Source organism: Muscardinus avellanarius (assembly GCF_963383645.1).
Source record: "Muscardinus avellanarius genome assembly, chromosome: 13".
Taxonomy (NCBI): domain Eukaryota; kingdom Metazoa; phylum Chordata; class Mammalia; order Rodentia; family Gliridae; genus Muscardinus; species Muscardinus avellanarius.
Window position 1 is genome coordinate 93,687,199 of NC_137799.1, and position 22,552 is coordinate 93,709,750.

At 43.7% G+C, this 22,552-nt stretch overlaps 2 protein-coding genes and 1 pseudogene across 3 annotated transcripts in view; 1 reads left to right on the top strand and 2 right to left on the bottom strand.

The window, feature by feature from the left end:
- CENPP (centromere protein P) overlaps nt 1-22,552 on the top strand; it is a gene marked incomplete at both ends in the record, with an annotated part of 192,368 nt that overhangs the window by 86,286 nt on the left and 83,530 nt on the right. The window lies entirely within an intron of this gene.
- On the bottom strand, nt 180-8,876 carry LOC308272585 (non-histone chromosomal protein HMG-17-like; annotated as a pseudogene). The gene is made up of 3 exons: nt 8,799-8,876; nt 8,335-8,418; nt 180-896 (listed from the first exon to the last, which is right to left on the bottom strand). The product of its transcript is annotated as a non-histone chromosomal protein HMG-17-like (transcript).
- The window catches only part of ASPN (asporin), a gene marked incomplete at both ends in the record, with an annotated part of 14,089 nt that continues 646 nt past the window's right edge, over nt 9,110-22,552 (bottom strand). The window contains 6 exons of the mRNA XM_080709218.1: nt 9,110-9,307; nt 11,517-11,655; nt 12,454-12,547; nt 12,923-13,033; nt 15,509-15,722; nt 19,297-19,409. Of these exons, the coding sequence (XP_080565344.1) occupies nt 9,110-9,307; nt 11,517-11,655; nt 12,454-12,547; nt 12,923-13,033; nt 15,509-15,722; nt 19,297-19,409 (869 nt within the window). The remainder of the gene's footprint in view (nt 9,308-11,516; nt 11,656-12,453; nt 12,548-12,922; nt 13,034-15,508; nt 15,723-19,296; nt 19,410-22,552) is intronic.

The following is a 22,552-nucleotide window of genomic DNA, read 5'->3' on the forward strand; positions in this document are numbered from 1 at the left end:
AAGAGGAAATCTCTCAAAACTAGCAGGGAAAGGTAGTTTCCCTCACAGTACTCCAGCTTTGGAGACATTGTATTAGTGACATATGCTCCTTCCCCAAAAACAGCAATGAAGTGTTCTGTGTGCTAACAACATAGCTTTTTTATTTTATTTATTTATTTATTTATTTATTTATTTATTTATTTATTTATTTATTTTTGGTGGTACTGGGGTTCCTGGAAGCCCTTCTACCTCCGGGATACACTCCCACGGGCTACACTCCCAGACCTATTTTATATTTTTTATTTGGAAACAGGGTCTCTTAAGCCAGCGCGGCTGGCTCCAAACCAGCGCGATCCTCCTGTCTCCGCCTCCCAAGCGCGGGGATTACAAGCGTGCGCCACCACGCCCGGCCAACATAGCTTTAAAAAAAAAAAAAAAAAGTAAAACAAAATTCTGCATTTTTATAAAACTTGATTAAAAAAATAGTATTTCAAACTCTACAGTCACCAGAAGTACACAGTCATCAAAAATGCTCGCACTTCACTTGGCATCTCCAGCACCTTCCGCTTTCTGTGCCTGGTCTGTTTTGGCATCTCTGTTTTCTGCGGGGTTGTTCCCATCCTTGCCAGCATCAGCTTTTCCCTTTTTCCTTTGGGTACCTTCTCTCCCTTCTTTGCAGGGGCCTTTTTAGGCTTGGGCTCTGGCTTTGGAGGAGCAGGTTTAGCAGACAACCTTGCCGGTCTTCTCTGTGGTTCGTCCTTCACCTTGCCTTCATCTCCTTTAGCATCCCCTTCAGCCTTTCTCTCGGGCACGGTGGCGGCGGCGGCGGGACGCAGGCGCTGGACGCGGGATGCAGCGGCGCGCGGGCTCGGTGGTCCGGGGGTCGTCCTCGCCTCCTCTTCTTCACACTGCTCCCCCTGCTTTATTTTTTTATTTTGAAATAAGATTTTGCTACATTGCTAAGGGTCTCAGTAAATTGCTGAGGCTGGCATGGAACTTGCAATCTTCTTGTCTTGGCCTCCCAAGTACTGGAAATATAGGTGTGTGCTACCACACCTGGTAGATTGCATATTTTATATTTAGAAGGCCCAAATCTCCACCAGAAAACTGGGAGAGCTGATAAGCAAGTGGCAGGGGGAAAAAAAGCCATAAAAACTCTATAGCTTTTCTACACACCAATAACAAAGCCTCTGAAAAAGAAATGTGGAAAACAGTTCATTCACAATACCTTAAAAACACCTAGGAATAAATCTAGCCAAGTTAGCAAATGACCTTTACAATGAAAGTTGTAGATCAGTGAAGAAAGAAATTGAGGACAGTAGAAGATGGAAAGACAGTGCTCTTGGACAGGCAAAATTAATATCGTCAAAATGGCATTACCAAAATGATCTTCATTACTCAAAATTCAATCTACAGATTCAGTGCAGTCCCTATCAAAATGCCGATGACATTCGTCACAGATCTAGAAAGGGCAGCCCTAAAATTCTATGAAAGAACAAAAGATCCAGAGCAGCCAAAGCAGTTCTAAGCACCAAGAACCATGTTGGAGGCACCACAGCACCTGATTCTAAATTACACTACAGAGCTGCAGTAACAAAACCAGGTGTCGGCACTGAGTAGAATAGAAGATCGGAGACACGTTTACACAGGTACAGCCTCCTGCTGCTTGACAAAGGTGCCAAAAACAGATGTTGGAGGAAAGACCATCAAAACAAATAGTGCTAAAGAAAACTTGACATCCATATGTAGAAGAATGGAACTGGAATCCTGTATCTCACCCTGCACAAAAGTTGACTCAAAGTAGATCAAAGTCCTGGGAATTAGACCAGAACTGCAGCTTCTAGAAGAAATCCTAGGACCAATTCCTAATTCCTTCCTCTTTCCTTCCTTCCTTCCTTCCTTCCTTCCTTCCTTTTCCTTTTCCTTTTCCTTTTCCTTTCTTTCCTTCTTTCTTTTGTTCTTTTGTGTGTGTGTGTGTGTGTGTGTGTGTGTGTGTGTGTGTGTGTGTGTGTTACTGTGGATGATACCCAGGGACATTCTACCTTTAAGCTACACTCCAAGCCCTATTTTTTATTCTTTATTTTAAAACAGGATCTCACTAAGTTGTGGAGGGCCTCACTAAGTAGCTGAGGCTGGCTGCAAAGCTATGATCCTTCTGTCTCAGCTTCCCAAGTGCTGGGATTACAAGCGTGTGCCACCAAGCCCAGCTAATATATATATATATATATTTTGTGTGTGTGTGTGTGTGTGTGTGTGTGTGTGTGTGTGTGTGTGGTACTGGGGGTGGAACCCAGAGCCTTTCTACCTAAGGGCTATACTCCCAGACCTATTTTATATTTTATTTGGAAACAGGGTCTTACTAAGTTGCTGAGAGCCTCACTAAGTAGCTGAGGCTGCCTTCGAACCTGAGTGATCCTCCTGTCTCAGCCTCCCAAGTGCGGGGATTACAAGCGTGTGCCACCACGCCCAGCAGTATAATATATATATTTTAAAAGTGTGTAAATGTAGCCAGGTGTGATGGCGCACTCTTGTAATCCCAGCACGTGGGAGGCTGAGACAGGAGGATCACAGTTTCACAGCCAGCCTCAGCTACTTAGTGAGGCCCTCTTCAACTTAATGAGAGAGACCCTGTTTCAAAATAAAGAATAAAAAATAGGGCTGGGGGTGTAGCTCAGAGGTAGAATGCCCTTGGGTCCCATCCCAGAACCACAAAAGTGCATATATGTAAGTATGTACACACACACACACACACACACACACACACACACACACACTTACTTATGTATTGTAGCCTCACATAATGTAGTTTAGAGTGAAAGGGACGTACATATACACAGCACTCGGTGAACTTCTCCCCCTCCTATTTCCTTCCCCATACACGATGCTGAGATAGGCATTGGCAATTTACGCGTGTACATAGATAGCATCAGAGTGGATGTGTTTCCTTCATTACTTCTCCCCTACCACCTCCTCTCCTTAGGCCCCCTGTATTGCTCTACTGGGGTTGCTAGCCCATTATTTACAGTTCCTCTTCCGTCCGGATTACCCCTGAGCTTTCAAATATAAGAGAAAACGTGACCCTTCACTTTCTGTGACCGGCTAATCCCACTTAACGGTGTTCTCCAGATCCCTCCGTGTTTCTGCAAATGACATACTTTTGTTATTATTTAGTGCTGAGTAGAATTCTGTTGTGTGTATATGCCATAACTTTGTGATCCATTCATCTGGTAATAGATACCTAGGTTGGTTCCCTACCTTGGCTATTGTGAATTGTGGTGTGGGTGTGCATGTATCACTATAATACTCAGATTTCATTCCTTTGGAAAGCTACCCAAGAGTATAGCTGGGTCATATGGTGTATTCATTCCCAGTTTTCTGAGAGATCTCCACACTGCTCTGAATAGAGGCTACCCTGTGCAATCTCACCAACAGTGTGAAGAGTTCCCATTTCCCTAAATCCTCACCAGAATTTATTGTTTGAATTCTTGATGATGCCATTTTAATTAACATTAGAGGTCTTGAGTTGTTTTGTTTTGTGTGTATGGTATATTCTACCTCTGAGCTACATTTCCAGCCCTATTTTATCTTTTATTTTGAAACAAGGTCTCACTAAGTTCTGGAGGGCATTACTAAGTTGCTGATGCTGGCCTGGAACCTATGTTCCTCCTGGTTTAGCATCCCAAGTACTGGGATTACAAGTGTACACCATTGTCAAGTAAAGAATAAAAAATGGGGCAAGGAGCCGGGCGTGGTGGCGCACGCTTATAACCCAGCACTTGGGAGGCTGAGACAGGAGGATTGCACAGGTTTGAAGCCAGCCTCAGCTACTTAGGCTTTCAGCAATTTAGTGAGACCCTGTTCCCAAATAAAGTACACAGTAGGTCTTGGAGTATAGCCCAGAGGTAGAAATGCCCCTGGGTTTTGTCCCCGGTACCACACACACAAACAACAACAACAGCAAAAATTTTTAATAAAAATTCTTCATTTTGAAACAGTCTCACTAAGTTGCAAAGGGCCTCCCTAAGCAGCTGAGGCTGTCTGGGAACTGCAATCCTCTGGTCTCAGCCTCCTGATTGCTGGGATTACAAGTATGTGCCACCACACCCAGCTCCCAGTCCTATTTTTTATTTTTATTTTGAAACAGGGTCTCAATAGGTTGATGGGAATCTCACTACCTAATGAGGCTGTCCTCGAATCTGCAGTCTCCTGTCTCAGCCTCCCAAGTACTGGGGATACAGGGGTGTGCCTCAACGTGTTTTTATTTTGAAGCAGAATTTGGCTGAGTCGCTGAGGTTGGCCTCAGGAACCTGCAGTCCTCCTGTCTTCAGCATCTCAAGTACTGGGATTACAATTGTGCCGCACCACACCCAGCTGTAGTATGTTCTTTTAATGGAACAGTACTCGGCAGTAAAAAGCAGTGAATTATTGGCATGCTACAACATGGATGAACTTTGAAAAAACAGTGTGCTAACTGGAAGAAGCCAGCCACAGAAGCCCCTGTGCTAGGATTTCACTTGTGTTAGCTGTGCAGAGTAGAGAAATCCGGAGAGAACGAAAGGTTTCCAAAGAGCGGTGGAAAGGAACCTTCGAGAGGATGTGATTTGCTTTTGTGTTGATGAAAATGTTCTAAACGAATCATAGTGATGATTGCACAACCCTAAACATATTAAAGACCATTGAATTATGCAGTTTGAATGGTTGTCTCGTATAATGTGTGAATTGTATTCCAAATAAGCTGTTGTTAAAAGTAATAGGTGGGTTGAGAGGCCAGGGGAAGCTCACCAAGTGCTGTGTGCGTGGATGTCCCTGTCACTTCACTACGTTATAACGTGAGACTACAGTGCACCAGTAAAAGGATATAAAGTGAGGAGGAGGAGGAGGACCCAGGAGCGGAGTGCACACCTCTAATCCTAGTACTCGGGAGGCTGGGAGATCCCGGATTTGAGACCAGCTTGCGGTAACTTAGTGAGACCTTGTTTAACAATAAAAGTAATCAAATAAAAAGGGCCAGGAGAGCCGGGCGAGGTGGCACACGCTTATAATCCCAGACAGGAGGATCGCACGGGTTCCAAGCCAGCCTCAGCTACTTAGGGAGGCTCTCGGCAACTTAGTGAGACCCCGTTTCCAAATAAAGTATAAAAAATAGGTCCGGGGGTATAGCCCGGAGATAGAAATGCCCCTGGGTTCTACCCCTAGTAACACAATCAATCAATCAATAAATAAATAAATAATAAAGTAAAGGGCCAGGAGTGAAGCTCGTTGGTAGAACACTACTGGGTTTAATTCCCAGTGCTCTAAAAAATAAACTTTATTTTTTTAAATAATAGGGTTTGGAGTATAAAATGATTCATTTTGAATTGACAGTTTTGACCGTGCACTGGGTACGTGGAGGTTTGTTACACTGATTTGTCCACTTTGATTCCTGTTATAAATTCTCAAGGAGTCTCCCCCTCAGGCCTTCCCTGCCTGCAAGGCAGCAAGTGCCATGTGCTTTTTGCTCTTTGGCTGGTTGCATCTTAAGACCCTTGGCAACCTCTTCCTCTGTGTCTGGGTCATTTCAAAGCAACTCTTTTATGTCTGTTTTATTATTTTACCAAGAGATCTAATGTTTCCAGAAGTGTTTTCTTTGGAGAGCCCTGCTCAGAGGTGATTGGGTGGGAGAGTTTGTTTCATAACTCCCCAGACCTTGTGATAGAAACTGTACTGAATGCCTTTAGTAGCCCTGAGTAGAAGTGCACTGGGGGAAATGCCAGCTGCTTTATCTCCTCCTAACAGAGCAGCAGGGTGCATCTGCAGGGAGGAGTGTGGTCTCTAGAGGGCTGCAGGGGAAAGCCAACTGCTAGAGCAGATGAGCAAGCTGAAAGCATTTTGTATTTCAGAAACATCTTTGGAGTCAAGGCAATGTGCTAGTTTGGGAGGAAGGGGAGAGAAAATGACCAAAATACAAGATGCAACCAAGATGTCTAAAGTCCTCTGAGAATGCAGAAGGACCAGCGTGCAGTTGCTGTGTTAAGTTAGATCATGACGGAACCCAAAGAGGCACAGACTACTGAGAAGACGGGATGGGGGTCGGGGTGTGCGTGCAGGGGTCCATGTCTGTGTATGGGAGAGTCAGGGAGAGGAGCTGAGGTGGCTGGTGTTGAGACAGGTATCTAAGGTCGGTAAGACTGTGATAGATGCAAAGGATTCCATGAACAAAGACATAGAAGCCAGGAAGTGCAGCGTGTAGTGTGTGTGTGTGTGTGTGTGTGTGTGTGTGTGTGTGTGTGTGTCTCAGGATGAAAGGGGGGATATTGTACCCCTGCCCTAGTTTTACTTATTTTATTTATTTATTTATTTATTTATTTATTTATTTATTTATTTATTGCAGTACTAGGGATGGAACCAAGGGGCATTCTTCCTCCAAGCTCCACCCCAGCCCTATTTTTATTCTTTTTTTTTTTTAAACAATGTATGTCAGCCGGGCGTGGTGGTGCACGCTTGTAATCCCCGCGCTTGGGAGGCTGAGACAGGAGGATCACACGGGTTCGAAGCCAGCCTCAGCTACTCATTGAGGCTTCCAGCAACTTAGTGAGACCCTGTTTCCAAATAAAACATAAAAAAAAGAAGGTCTGGGAGTACAGCCCGGAGGTAGAAAGCCTCTGGGTTCCACCCCCAGTACCACAAAAAAAAAATATATATATATATATATGTCTCACTATGTAGCTGAGGCTGGCTTTGAACCTGTGACCCTCCTGTCTCAGCCTCCCAAGTACTAGGATTCCAAGCATGGGCCACCTGGTTCTGTTATACTCAAAGTCTGGGACCCCAGGGTGACAGAGACCACCACCACACACAAAAATGCAAAGGCAGGAAGGGGTTTATTGGGGAACTAGCTCGAGCGGGGCGCCGAGTCTCATCCAATGCATTGTAATCTTGACAAGGACCCGAGTCTTTGTTCCAAGGCAGTTTTATACACTTCAGTCACTCGGGCTGTGATTTACAAGGAGTTATCTTTAAACCAAAAGGAATTTTTGCTGCTGTTTTCACAAGCAATTGGACAGGATACTTGGTGCCTCCCATTTGGTTTGTGCCTCCTGGAGTTGGTTGGGAGTTTTTCATCCTGACTCAGGAGCCAAAACTGGCACTTAACTGTTAGTTGTATTCCTGGGAAACTGAAACTTAGGCCTAGAGTGTTTGCTGTATGGATGAAGCCTGTCATGGCTCCACTTTGATCCTACAGTTCCTATCTATTTTTATTTTTTTATTTTTTTGTGGTACTGGGGTTCCTGGAAGCCCTTCTACCTCCGGGCTACACTCCCAGACCTAATTTATATGTTTTTATTTGGAAACAGGGTCTTTTAAGCCAGCAAGGCTGGCTCCGAACCAGCGTGATCCTCCTGTCTCCTCCTCCCAAGGGCAGGGATTACAAGCGTGCGCCACCACGCCTGGCTCCTATCTTATTTTGTTTTATTTATTTATTGTGGGTCTAGGGATAGAACCCAGGGACATTCGACCTCTGAGCTACACCCCCAGCGCTATTTTTGTTGTTGTTGTTGGTATTGGGGTTCCTGGAAACCCTTCTCCCTCCAGGCTACACTTCGAGGCCTATTTTATATATATATATTTTTTTATTTAGAAACAGGGTCTCTTAAGGCAGCAAGGCTGGCTTTGAACCTGCGCAATCCTCCTGTCTCTGCCTCCCAAGCACGGGGATTACAGGCGTGTACTACCACGCCTGGTTTATTTATTTTTATTCTTTATTTTGAAACAGGGTGTCACTAAGTTGCAGAGTACTTCACTAAGTAGCTGAGGCTGACCATGAACTGGGAAACTCCTGTCTCAGCCTATCAAGTACTGGGATTACAAGCGTGCACTACCACACCTGGCTCCTGATTTAATTTTAAACAATCCTACTCTTAAGTTCATACACTATTTTGTAGAAAAGAAAAACTTAAAAATTATTTCACCTTGTCATTTAAGGGTAAAAATTAGCAATGCCTCGATTTAAGATTTAGCTTAAGAGTAAGCCACTGATAAACACAATATATTCATAAGTTTTAGATCATTTTCTTCACCTTGTATGTTTAGAGTTCTTTTAAAAATAGTGTGTTTCTGGGTGGGAAAAGAAAAAATTTAAACCAAAGCACAAATATTTTATTTCAAACCAATATTTTTAATGAGGTTCTCCTTATTTTCTAATTTTATTTAACTGATGCAGAATGCCAATTAAAAGCATAAAAATACTTGAATTTTCAGTTTTTCTTGGACTTTTTAAATGTTCTGCCTGTGGAGTTAGGCCAGGTGTGTTTCTGAGCATTATCCATCCTGCACAGAGTTGAGCAGACAGATTAGTGCAGGTGATGGTGTCCATACTCTTCCAAGCAAGATCTTCTGAGGGACGTCCTGAAGTATCTTTAGGATTGAGGCGATGGTGTTATGTAACCCCCACTTGGCATACTGTTAACAGCTTATAATCGCTTTTTATAAAAATTGCGAGTTACAGATTGTAGGTCAACAGCACATTTTACAGAGGTTTATAATCAAGTAATAGTTAATAAAGAAAATGATTACAGTAGCTTAAAAACCAGCCTCCCTTGAGTTGGTAATGAACACTTACTGAGCATTTCATTATAAGAAGTTAGTTTTAAGCATGTAAGGATTTCAGTATGATCCTATCAAGCCATACGTCTCACCATGACTAGAAATATTACAGTACTGCTCAAGTTATTAAGGAGACTAGAATAGCATGGCGTGCCCTCCGATAGCTACCCGTGCCAACTCTGCTTCTCTGACACGAGACGGAAAGCGCACGCCGCTGAGTCAAGCGCTCTGTTTACAGTACGGTGCTTTAAAATGCACTTGATAACCAAAGGCTGAGAACTGAACGTCTCATTTTTTGCTACTGACAAAGGCATGTTCGAGCAAGAGATTCATGCAAAATTACTTAAGGAAAAGGAAACTTCAATATATACTTCTTTCCTTATGTATGAATAATTTGGCAAAATTCTTTTGAAATTTTTTGTCAATGACCAGATGGGGTAGATTTTTATTACGAGTATAATACCTCCACAGAGTCCAAGTATTCCAAATGTAAGCATTCTTGAATTTCATATTCAACTCAATACACATTCCTAATGATTGCTAATTGTTACTTCCTGAAGTTCCCCAGCTGGACGCTCATTCTGCTTAGAACACAGCGGAACGCTGCAGGCTGTATCTCCCAGAACTTCACTGGGTTGTGGAATAAACTTATTGCGCTGTATAAAGACTTCTTCGTCTTTGGCGTTGTCGGGCAGAAGTCGTTCACTCCCACTTTGGTAATTGAATTCGAGTGGAGGAAGATGATCTGTTGTAGAAGAAAGCAGCATGGAATACAAGTAGCCAGTCAATAGAAAAGAAAGATATCCTGTTCATAGTCAGCATTGGGCAGCTTTATTCATCTGTCTGTTTTTATATTGGCTTGGTTATATTTTCACTTAAAATAGATACACTTGTTTGCTCATGTAAATACCTGTGTGATTCAATTCATGTATGACACAAGAAAGTGTCATCTGAGAGGGTGAATGTGCACAGGACTGGTTTCACCAGCAAAGCGCACTTCTGTCAGTTGGGCCACTTCACTCCCTCCTCCCCATGTGTAGAAATGGTTATTTCAACTCGGGTATGATGGCCACGCTTGTAATCCCAGCGTTCGGGAAGCTGAGACTGGAGATCACGGTTTGCTGCCAGCCTCAGCTACTAAGTGAGGCTCTCTGTGGTCAGGAGAGACAAGTGTATAGCTACTATTTTGTATGTTTTTGTTTTTTTGTATGCTTGTTTTTGTTTTGTGGTACTGGGGATGGAACCCAGGGACATTCTAACTCTGAGAAGCACCTATTTTTTAGTCTTTTTTTTTTTTTTTTGGTGGTATGGGGGTTCCTGGAAGCCCTTCTACCTCCGGGCTACACTCCCAGACCTATTTTATACTTTTTTTTGAAACAGGGACTCTAAAAGCCAGCGCGGCTGGCTTTGAACTTGCGCGATCCTCCTGTCTCTACCTCCCAAGCGCGGGGATTACAAGCGTGCGCCACCACGCCCAGCGTCCGTTCATTTTTGAAACAGGGTCTGAGTTGCGAAGGGCCTCCCTAAGTAGCTGCACAGACTGCAGTTCTCCCGTCTCAGCCTCCCGAATGGGATTACAAGCGTGCACCACCACGCCCGGCTTGGATGTTGTTTTACAGATATATCATCGACATGTTAAGTACATATTTGTAATATGCATCGATAGTTAAGTCTTTCTTTTTGCCCAATAGACAAGTCATAGTTTAATAGGCTTCATACATTCCTTTTTACATTTAGTACTTATAAGAATGGGGACTGTTTATTCTGCTTAGTCCTTTTATGGCAACAGTGAGATTTCTGGGAAGTAAAAGCTAGCTGCTTCACTGGTAGCATTTTGGCACGTTAAAAAGTAGGGGCCTGCCGGGCATGGTGGCGCACGCTTGTGATCCCAGCATTCGGGAAGCTGAGACCGGAGGATTATGGTTTGCAGACAGCCTCAGCTACTTAGTGAGGCCCTCTGCAACTCAGTGAGACCCGGTTTCAAAATAAAGAATAAAAAATAGGGCAGGGGGTGTAGCTCAGAGGTCAAATATCCCTGGGTTCCATCCCCAGACCCGCAAAAAAAAAAAAAAAAAAAAAAGAATAAAAAAAGAAAAGAAAAGAAAAAGTAAGGGCCTACTGCTGGCAAAACTGGGCTATGTCTAGATTCTACTTTTACGTATTAAGACTGGTCTGAGCCTGATCATGAGAACTCTAGGCATTACTAAAATGTTAATGTTTGGTGTTCGGCTCCCCTCTGTCCTCTGTCAGTCTTGACACAGACACATGGTTCAAGTGGTCCCTCTCCATTTTCCCCACAGCTCCTCAGCACAGCACGGCATCCTTTACCACAGCACTGACCTCACTGTGAATAAAACCATGAGGGTGTGGGTGTCTTTACTTTGTAGGTGTTCATAGAATTGTACACTTGTGACTTGTATTCTCTATGCTTTAATTCTGTACAGTAAAAAATCCTTGCCCAGTGTGGTGGTGCACACCTGCAATCCTAGTACACACACACACACACACACACACACACACACACACACACACACACACCATACTCTTTTCTAACGCAGCAGTACATTGATAGAGAAAATACCTAGATCCTAATCCTCTTGCTTTGCCTTGAGAAATATTTCCAGAACAGAGGACATAAAATCCTGTTTGGTGTCCTCACCAGTCCTGCCTGAGAAACTTCAGGAAGTTGACGTTGGCTCTGTCACAACTTTGCTCCAATGGCCTCAGCCACAGAAACTGGAGCTGTATCCTGAGCTCCTCAGGTGACACCTTCGTAAAAATTGTCCTCCCGGAACCCTCCTGCTTGGTTAGTACACCTCATTTAACCTGAAGAGCCATCATGCTTACACGTTTACGTTACCCTTGCTGCTCGCCTGGTCTTTGAGATATACTGATGTGCTTTATAAAAACTTATGAAAAGTGCCATCTCTACCAAACACAAACAGAAGTTTCACCTGGAGATACTTCAGCTCCTGTAATCCCGAAGGAATTTTTTTTAGTTTGTTGTTTTCCAAGTGTATTTCTCTAACACGTGGTATGTTAGCAAAACTTCCATTTTCAATATCTGTGATTCTGTTGTTTCCTAGGCCCAACCTAAAAATGACAAGAAATGTATTAGTTCTTATGCAGGTGGCTAGGTTTGATAGAATTAGCTGAAAATATCACAGCTCTAGTTAGAATATAAACCTGTCTTTTTTTGAACCCAAGGGCATTCATTCTACGTCTACCCCCAACTCTATTTTATTTTTTATTTGGAAACAGTCTCATTATTAAGTTAGGAGCCGGGCGTGGTGGCACATGCTTGTAATCCCTGCTCTTGGGAGGCGGAGACAGGAGGATCGCGCAAGTTCGAAGTCAGCCGCCCTAGCTTAAGAGACCCTGTTTCCAAATAAAAGATATAAAATAGGTCTGGGAGTGTAGCCCGGAAGTAGAACGGCTTCCAGGAACCCCCATACCACCCAAAAAAAAAAAAAAAAAAGTTACAGAGGGCCGGGCTAAGTTGCTGGGTCTGGCCACGAATCTGCAGTCCTGACTCAGCCTCCCACGTACTGGGATCCCAAGTGTGCACCACTACACCTAACTTCATAGCCTTATTTTATAACCAAGTTCAGGATGTAACAGCCAGCTCCTCCCTCCCTTAGAAAATTATCTATGTTAAATTCAGCAAAAGGAAAATTTGCTAAGTGTCCTCATCTTCCCAGTTGCTTTGCCTCTCATGTTAGCACAGGCATAAAATCCAGAGGTTCTTTCTAGTTTTCTCTGCGCACCCTTCAGTAGCAGCGGTGATGGTTTAGCCTAGAGCTCAGACACGCATTCGCCAAGATGCTTCGTCAATAATGTCTTGGTCATACCATCTGCCACTTCTGAGTTAACGTCCCAGGGAACTTTTACCTTTGTAGTTCCTTGTATCGTTTAAAATCCTCAAGTTCCACAGTTGAAATTTTATTATAGTCTAAATGGAGCTCCAACAAAGTGGATGGGAGATCTAATAAGAAAAGAAGGACAAATGTTAGATCAGGTGAGGCCTTCCAGCTTTCTCTCTCTACAGAATTATCTACACTAATGCACCCAGCACAGATGTAGATGAGTAAATGTCAGTAAAGAGTACACTGCTGCTTCAAGTTTATTCTCACACTGGGGGAAATTAGGATTTAATACTGTCCAAAAATTTACTATACATGGCTCTCCATATGTATGTGGGAGGGGGGAAAACATGTTAAATTTCATACTAGTCTGACCAGAAGCATTGGTATAAAGATTTCTAATTGTGTTGCATAAACAATGTTTGTTATACAGTTGACCACATTTCATGTAATGGTCATTGAATGACAATTTAAAAAACTCTATCATAAATACAAACCTTTGGGAATTGAGGTTAGTTTTGCTTCAGCGATTCTGATATGGAACACCGTCACGCCTTCAAATGCCCCTGGTTCTATCCCATTATTATCAAGAGGGTTGGCACTCATCTCTGCGGGGACGGGAGGAGAAATGGCATAGGTGAACACAGCAGGCCGCACACAAGCAAGCTCACAATGCAGGCACACCCCAAGAGCACTCCAGAAGCTTGCTTCCACCAGCACGGCACTCGTGGCCCGGCCTGCCTGCTCCTGTGCAGCCAGCTCTCCTTTCTGCTTGCCTTTTGTACTTTATAAACTGAATAACAGGTTTGCTTTTTAAAATTTGAATGACTAAATAAACGATACTATCACTTTCATGAGCATAATAAAAGTTTTGTTATAGTAATATGGCATCAGAAAACAAATAATCCTTCGTGTAATTCAAAATATTTTGTGATTTGCATTTTGCCTTCTAAACCTTTATCATAAGTCCATTAGAAGTTATATGATTAGCAGCAATATAACTTTGAAGAGATGTCAGTAAGTGGCATCTGACACATTCCAGGCATTTGGTTGAATTGATGAGTGAAATGAATGAGCATCTTGAAGAGGAATTTCGATGAACTTGGTGGCAAGGTGGCGTGATCATTTGATGGGTGTAGGAGTAAAATACAATACGGAATGTGAATGTGGTAGCCCACACTTGTAATTCCAGCACGTGGGGCTGAGACAGGAGGATCGCAGGTTTGCCAACAGCCTTAGCAGTCTAGTGAGGCCCTCTGCAACTTAGCGAGGCCTTGTTTCTACATAAAAAGAATAAAATAGCGCTGGGGTTGTAACTCAGAGGTAGCCATTCCCCGGGTTCCTCCCCAGTATCATAGGAGGAAAAAAATACAAAAGAGTTTAAAATACATAACAAGTCAAGCATGATGGCACATGCCTGTAATCCCAGTACTTGGGAGGCTGAAACAGAAGGATCACAGATTCGAGGCCAACCTCAGCAACTTGGTCAGACCCTGTTTAAAATAAAAAATAAAAACAGCTGAGTGTCTACCTCAGAGGTAGAATTCCCCCCCCATCCCAGACTCAATCTCTAGTTTTTTAAAATAAATACATACATACATACATACAAAAATTGTTCATATTTGTGTGTGTGTGTGTGTGTGTGTGTGTGTGTGTGTGTGGTACTGGGGGTGGAACCCAGAGGCTTTCTAACTCCAGGCTACACTCCCAGACCCATTTTATATTTTATTTGGAAACAGGGTCTCACTAAGTAGCTGAGGCTGGCTCCGAACCTGCGCGATCCTCCTGTCTAAGCCTCCCAAGCGCGGGGATTATAAGCATGCGCCACCATGCCCAGCTCCCAAAAATTGTTCAGATCAGTGCTCTTATAAAAGATAACCAAAAGTTAAGTTTACATTCCAAATAATATCTGAATTAACTTTGTATATTATATTTTAGTAGATTATACAATACATTAAAATGCCTTTTAGTAAGAATATAATAAATTTTATTACTTAGGGTCCAGTTTAAAAAACAAATCACAGTAGGTGTTTCAAGAAATTCTTGAGACAGATGGTATTACAAAAGCTCCTTTTTTTTCTTTCTTCTTTCTTTTATTTTGTGTGTGTGTGTGTGTGTGTGTGTGTGTGTGTGTGTGTGTGTGTGTGTTGGGGGATACTGGGGATAGAATCCAAGGGCATTCCCAGAAGTTTTTATTTTTCATTTATTTTTTTGTTTGTATGTTTGGTGGTACTGGGGTCCCTTCTACCTCCGGGCTACACACCCAGACCTATTTTATACTTTTTTATTTTATTTTATTTTATTTTTTTGGAAACAGGGTCTCTTAAGCCAGCACAATCCTCCTGTCTCCGTCTCCCAGGCGCGGGGATTACAAGCATGCGCCACCATGCCCGGCTTTTTTATTTTTATTTTGAAACAGGTGTCTTGCTGAAGGTGGGTTTGAACCTCTATCCTCCCTCTGAGCTACACCCCCAGCGCTATTTTTTATTTTGATTTCAAAATAGGGTTCATTAGGTTTATAAGACTCTCTCTAATTGAGCCCAGTGTGGTGGCACACGCTTGTAATCCTTGCGCTTGGGAGGCGGAGACAGGAGGATCACACAGGTTCAAAGCCAGCCTCAGCTACTTAGTGAGGCTCTCAGCAGTTTAGTGAGACCCTCTTTCTAAATAAAATAAAAAATAGGTCTGGGAGTATAGTCTTGAGGTAGAAATGACCCCTGGGTTCCACCCCCAGTACTACCAAAAAAAAAAAAATCTCTAATTGCTGAGGCTGTCCCCAAACCTGCAGTCCTCTTGTCTCAGCCTTGCAGGTTGTCAGATCACAAGATGCACCACCATGCCCAGGTGTTTTATATTTTAATTGTTTTATAAATAGTCTAGCATCTGGGGCTATAGCTCAAAAGTGGAATGCTTGGATCCCATGCACCACAAAACAAAACCATAAATGGTCTGTCTAGGCAAGGATTATTAGAACCAAAAATTATTTTTGGAAATTACCTTTAAATGTAGTAATGATAATAAAGTATTCTGCATTTACACGCTAATTATAATTTCAAAATGTCCTATTTATTTGAAAAACTTACCCAACACATGTAAGGCACTCATTCCTTTGAACGTGTCCTTTTGTATTTTCTTAACTTTATTATCATGAATTCTGAGCTCTGCCAGTGACTTGGGAAGATTAAGTGGTATTTCACTGAGTTGATTGTGGGATAAATACAGTCTTCGCAACTTCTTTGTGGTCAGAAAGGTTTTGGGATGAATCTTTGTTAGTTTGTTGTTATTCAGAATCAGAGCCTAGATAAAGTATAAGAAATTGTATAATATTAGGAAATGGATTTGATTTACTGATATTCTGCAGTCATTAGTCATGGATATCAATATGACTTAGGTCATTTATGTACTTGATCAACCATATAAAAATTTTCATGCCAGGCGTGGTGGCACATGCTGGTAATCCCAGCACTTGGGAGGCTGAGACAGGAGAAGCACAGGTTCCCAGCCAGCCTCAGCTACTTAGTGAGGCCCTGTCTCAGAAATAAAGAATAAAATAGGGCTGGAGGTGTAACTCAGAGGTAGAATGCCTCCAGGTTCAATCCCCAATACCACCCAAAAAAAAAAAAAAGGAAAAAGAAATTTCTCAGCCCAATTTAAGCTTTAAAAAATATTTTCTACAGAGTTGGAACAGTGCAAAGTGTGGGTGTCTGAGTGTTTTACTGAAGATTGAGCCTCGGGGCATTCTACTTTGAAGCTACACCCCAGCTCTGTTGTATTTTTATTTTTAAACAGGGTTACTGGGTTGTCGAGTCCCACTACTTGCTGAGCCTACAGCAGTCTTGGCTGTGTCTGCACAGGGATTACATGCCTCCCCACTGTTACTCGGTCAGCTCCTTTTATCAGCGTGCTAATCATCTAAGTCTCAGCCCTCATGCCTCTCTTCTCTCACCTTTCTCCCAAACATACCATTTTCTTCAGGTTTTCTCCTAAGGAAGGTTAAGTCAAGGAGAAGAAGGGAAATTGCATCTCGTTGCCAACTGTCAAAGTATGCCCCTTTCTACATGTACGGTGCCAACAAACAGTGTGTTCTTTTCCTTAAGTTAAACTGAAAAATGAAGTGGGGGAGCTTAGCAACTTAACGGATGACAAAGATGACTTGGGAACCTTTGCTTGAACCATAAAGTAAACTTAGCAGAAATCATTGCTCTCCTTGGAGTATGCAAAGTGACAGTGAGGAGAAGTAACTTGCCTGCACTCGCCCTGCAGGTGAGGGCTCCAGCGACCCCCGCTGCCCTGCCCAGAGGGGCTTGTGCCTCGAGATCCAGCCACAGTGCATGGGCTTTTATCATTTTTGTTTTGTTGCTGGTTAAGACATGCAGTTGCTAGAGCCGCATAAAAGGAAGGATGAGTAATAAAACAAGGGCAGAATTTTTTATGCAGCACCATCAGATGCCACCACAGTGCGGTGGGCTGCAAAGTAGCACCAGGTCACAGCTGGACTGCTAGGAGGGTTTTACAGGAGGCGCTGGCTGTCACAGAACCCTGAGTTCATCATTAACAAACAGTGTGGCTATCTGTAAGAACCAAGGGAAAACGTCATGTTTGTAGAAGTGGGACAAGTCCTGACCCGGGTATCTGTGATGGCAGCAGGAGGCGAGCCAGGCAGCCTGGGAGCGTGGGGCCTCACTTGCTCTACACACCCTGCTCTCTGGGTGAGAACCTCAGGGCCAAGCAAGCATCTGAAGCCTAGCGGAGATCTGCGAGCTGTTGGACACACCTTGATTCCCTTTTAAGATAGGCACCATGTAAAGTGATGGTATAATTAAACGTTTTGTAAGTATGTGATATACCTATAATTCAAATATAAAACATACACTTTAAAAAGTACTTAATAAGGCAGGGCATGGTGTCGCACTCACACTTGTAATCCCCGGGTTCACAGCCAGCCTCAGCTACTTAGTGAGGCCCTTTGCAACTCAGTGAGACCTTGTTTCAAAATAAAGAGTAAAAATAGGGCGTGAGGGTTAGCTCAGAGGTAGAATGCCCCTGGGTTCTATCCCCAGTACCGAAAAAAAAAAAAAGTATTTTATAGGCATCAGTGGTGGTGCCTTGTAGGCCCAGCTACTTCTGAGGGAAGAGGATCACTTATACCCTAGAGTTCAAGGCCAGCCTGAGCAACATAGTGACACTCCATTGAAAAAAACAAAATACTTTACATTAATACATTGAATTGATCTCATATTGACCTGGCAATAACATTAGATAACAGGAAGGTAAGTGTCCCTGCTTTCTCAGTATCTGGCATGTATGGCTCAGTTAATTTTTTTTAATTTATTTATTTTTTTGCGGGTCTGGGGATGGAACCCAGGGGCATTTGACCTCCGGGCTACACCCCCAGCCCTATTTTTTATTCTTTATTTTGAAACCAGGTCTCAATGAGTTGCAGAGGGCCTCTCTAAGTAGCTGAGACTGTCCGCGAATCACGATCCTCCCATCTCAGCCTCCCAAATGCTGGGATTACAAGCGTGTGCCACCACGCCCGGCTTCAGCTAATCTTTTTAACCCCCTTTAAAATGAGGTCTTGCTAAGTTGCTAATGGCCTAAGTCACTGAGGCTGGCTTCGAACCTTTTATCCCCCTGTCTCAGCCTCCCAAGAACTGGAATTAAAGACGTGTGCCACCGTACCCATCCTCATTCCGCCTTGTAACCACTCCATGAAATGCATGTCCTTATTATACCCTTCTTCATTTTCCCACTGTTATACACCTAGTGGAGACTAGATTTGAGCTCAGATCCGCCTGAATGTTCACTTTCTAAACACAATGCCATATAAACACTGACTAGAAGCCAGGCGTGGTGGCGCACACTTGTAAACCCAGTACTTGGGAGGCTGAGATGGGAGGATTGCAGTTTGTGGACAGCGTCAGCTAGTTAGGCCCTCTGCAACTCATGAGATCCGGTTTCAACATGAATAAAAAATAGAGCTGGAGGTGTAACTTGAAGGTAGAACGTCCCTGGGTTCCATTCCTAGTACTGCAAATAAAAGCAAAAGTATGTTTTTCCAGTTGCTTTATATGGGGCTGTATTTTATTTGGTGCCTTACCAAGTCTGCGCTGTCTGCATAATTGAAGGGAGAGAGCCATGGGGGCCCTGTCTTTCTGAGTGTGGGGCCTTGCAGGAAGTCAAGATGATTTCCAGCGTATCACTCCTCCAGGAGTGACACCTGACCTTCCGCCTGTGTGGACTGAGCATCCATCACTGTGCTTCAAACATGGTCGGCATGTGTGTCCTTGACCCCGGCCGTGTGGAGGCAAAGTGACCTCAGATCACTAAGATCCCCCGTCTGTATCTGATGAACAGATGCCTGAACCTGCCAGCCTGAGACACAGTCAGGCCTGTGTGGCAGCAGGAGGCTGGCCCATACGGTTAAGGTGCCCTCTGCCTTCCCCCAAGATAGTAAGCTGGGGGTGTGTGTGTGTGTGTGTGTGTGTGTGTGTGTGTGTGTGTGTGTGTGTATGGTACAGGGGATGGAACCCAGGGGCATTCAACTTCTGAGCTACACCCCCTGCCCTATTTTTTATTCTTTATTTTGAAACCAAGTCTCACTGAGTTGCAGAGGGCCTCGCTAAGTAGCTGAGGCTGTCCGCGAACCACGATCCTCCAGGTCTCGGCCTCCCGAATGCTGGGATTTCAAGCGTGCGCCACCATGCCCAAGTCAGCTTGGAATTTTTAATTGACTAGAACCTTGCTGAAAACAGAGATATTGTCATACTTAAGCCACAGAAAGTAAGACTAGTTTGCACTAACACAATATAATTGTTTCATTAATAATATTTTTGCTAAAATATCTGAAAGTATCAGCATATATTCTTACATAAAGTGAAGTGAGTCCTTTAAAATCATTTTCTTTGATCTCCTTGATTTTATTGTTTTGAAGGTCGATCATTCGAGTATCAAATGGAATGTTGCTTGGGACCGAGGTCAAACCTGAGAAATAAACAAACATATTTCAAATACTAGAGAATGGTGCTGAAGACAAGATCACCAGTGTGGCAGAGGTGGAAAGTTTAACCTAGAGTCAGCTGAAGACCAGAGTACAAGTTCGAGAGAGATGTGCCCTTTTAAATCCATGGTCAGCCGCGCATGGTGGGCACGCTTGTCATCCCCGCGCTTGGGAGGCTGAGACAGGAGGATCGCGCAGGTTCGAAGCCAGCCTCAGCTACTTAGTGAGGCTCTCAGCAACTTAGTGAGACCCTGTTTCTAAATAAAAAATATAAAATAGGTCTGAGAGTATAGCCTGAAGGTAGAAAAGCCCCTGGATTCCACTCCCAGTACCACAAAAAAATAATAATAATAATAAATAAGTCCATGGTTATCATTAAGTAACAGCGTACTTAGTGGTTGTAACAGATGATTCAAAACTGTTTTGGGGCCGGGCTTAGTGGCATACACTTATAATCCCAGCATTTGGGAGGCTGAGAAGGATTGTGGCTCGTGGACAGCCTCAGCTACTTAGTGAGGCCTTCTGCAACTTAGACTCTGTTTCTTTTTTTTTTTTTTTTTTTTTTTTTTTTTGGTGGTACTGGGGTTCCTGGAAGCCCTTCTACCTCTGGTATACACTCCCATGGGCTACACTCCCAGACCTATTTTTTTAACATTTTTATGCGGAAACAGAGTCTCTTAAGCCAGCGAGGCTGGCTCCGAACCAGCGCGATCCTCCTGTCTCCGCCTCCCAAGCGCGGGGATTACAAGCGTGCGCCACCACACCCGGCGAGACCCTGTTTCAAAATAGAGAATTAAAAAAAAATAGGGCTGGGAGAGTAGCTCAGAGGTAGAATGCCCCTGGGTTCCATCCCCAGTACTTAAAAAAAAAAAAAAAAGTTTGTGAAAAGCCTGAGGACATTTGTCAAGTGCCTCTCTTTGACCAGGTGTCTGTCTTGGGCCTGTCAGGAGCTGACGGGCAGCAGAGGCACAGCCATGCGACCCTGCGGGCTGCGTGCGGACACCAGCTTCCTCTGCAGGTTTCCAGGCCGTGGCAGTGAGCAGGTGGAGCGTTCGGGTCTTGCTCATTTTTAAGAAGACCCAAAATATAGAACGTTTTGCTTAGAAAATAGATTCTTTCTGGTATACACTATAAAAAACTTTCCCACCTACCCATTCTCTATAATGTCTCCTCTAGCTAGTCATTAATTCTTTGATTGAAATATTTGTTTGCTCCTACATCACTCTTTGTGAGCATCTAACTGTGACGTATACCTTTACTTCCTTCAGCCACTCCGCATTAGTTCAGGAGCACCGTGATCTGACTCATGTCCTTTGAGGCAGAAGAACACAGGCCCACCATTTGGTCCCCTTTCTCTCTGCAGGTGCAATATTAGCCGTCTTTGTCATCTCAGAATAAAATAGAGCTGCGTATTTCCTCTCCAAGCAGCTACTCAAATACTAATTAAATGACTAAAAGACTTAAGCTTTTTCCTCCCTCATAGACTGAAAAAAAAAAAAAAAACCCAGAAAATCATCAAGTGCTATGTGTGATGTGATTCTCCTTCCTTGTTCTGCTCTCCATGATGGCCAGCCTTTATGTCCCTCCTGCTTACTGTTGCTTATTCCAACACTTAGGCTTGAGGAGCCTGGAACTTCTTGGTTTTCCTCAACACGTCATTAGGACTATGCTTAAAAAATTATAAGAGAGCTGGGCGTGGTGCTGCACACTTGTAATCCCAGTACTGGGAGGCTAAGACAGGAGAATCTCGGTTCTCTGACACCCTCAGCTACTTGGTGAGGCCCTCCGCAACTTAGACCTTGTTTCAAAGTAAAGAATAAAAAATAGGACTGGGGATGTAGCTTGAAGGTAGAATGCCCCTGGGTTTCTGGATTCCATCCTGAGTACCACCAAAAAAGAAAAAAAAGTTACAAGAATGTTCAGTGAAAACCCATGCTCTCACAATCTGAATCCTACAATCAGCAGTTTACTGAACTTATTACGCGTCATCTATTTATCACTTTATGCATTTTTATTGAGTTGCAGGCTAGGCACGATGGTGCATGCCTGTAATCCTAGTACTAGGAGGCTCACAGCATTCGCAAGTTGGTAGCCAGCCTCAGCAACTTAGCGAGACCCTCCTCACTAAGTGAGGCTTCGTTTCAAATAAAAAAAATAGGGCTGGGGACATAGCTCAGATGAGGATGACCCTGAATTCATTCTCCAGTAGCCTCCCCCCACACACCCACACAAAGTGAATTGCAGAAATTTTCTCACACTTTTTTCGGGGGAGGGGACATTGGGGATTTGAACCCAGAGATATTCTACCTTTGAGTTACACCCCCAGCCCTTCTCTAATTTTTTGTTTTGAACAGGGTCTTGCTGAGTTCCTGAGAGTCTTGGTAAGTTCTTAGAGTTGGCCTTAAACCTCTGATCCTCCGATCTCAGCCTCCCCAATACTGGGATTATAGGTATATGCCGCCATAGCATATACCTATGTGATTTGGAAAATGAGGGAAAGGTCTCATGGGAAGCTGGTGGCTTTGCAGAGAAGATCCTTCTGGTGCCGTAAACATTTGCCAAACCTACTCCTTTCTGCCTACCCCTGAGGAAGTGGGAGCTCGGAAGAGTCTGACTTCCTCAGGGAGGAAGAGGCCAGCCCCTGTCATGATCATGTCATGAGATGTCCCTTTGGCTCAGACGGACTGGGGAGTGGCCCGCAGCCCCGGCGTCCCCTCTGCTGGAAGCGCCAGGTACCATTCATGCCGTATTTTCCTCACATCCCTCCCTGGGTAGGCTCATCTGAAGTGTGAGAAACATGATGCTTGCAGAGAATTATAACATTGGGAGGATTTTAGTTCAGGTGTGTGTGTGTGTGTGTGTGTGTGTGTGTGTGTGTGTACATGCACGTGGTTCTGGAGGTGGAACCCAGGGGCATTTTACTTCCATTCCATACCCCAACCCTATTTTATTCTTTTATTTTGAAACAGGGTCTCACTGAGTTGCGAGGGCAAGTTCCTGAGGTGTGGTGGCACACACTTGTAATCTCAGTACTTGAGAGGCTGAGACAGGAGGATTTCAGGTTCAAGACCAGCCTCAGCAAGTAATGAGACTCTCATCAACCTACCGAGACTCTGTTTCCAAATAA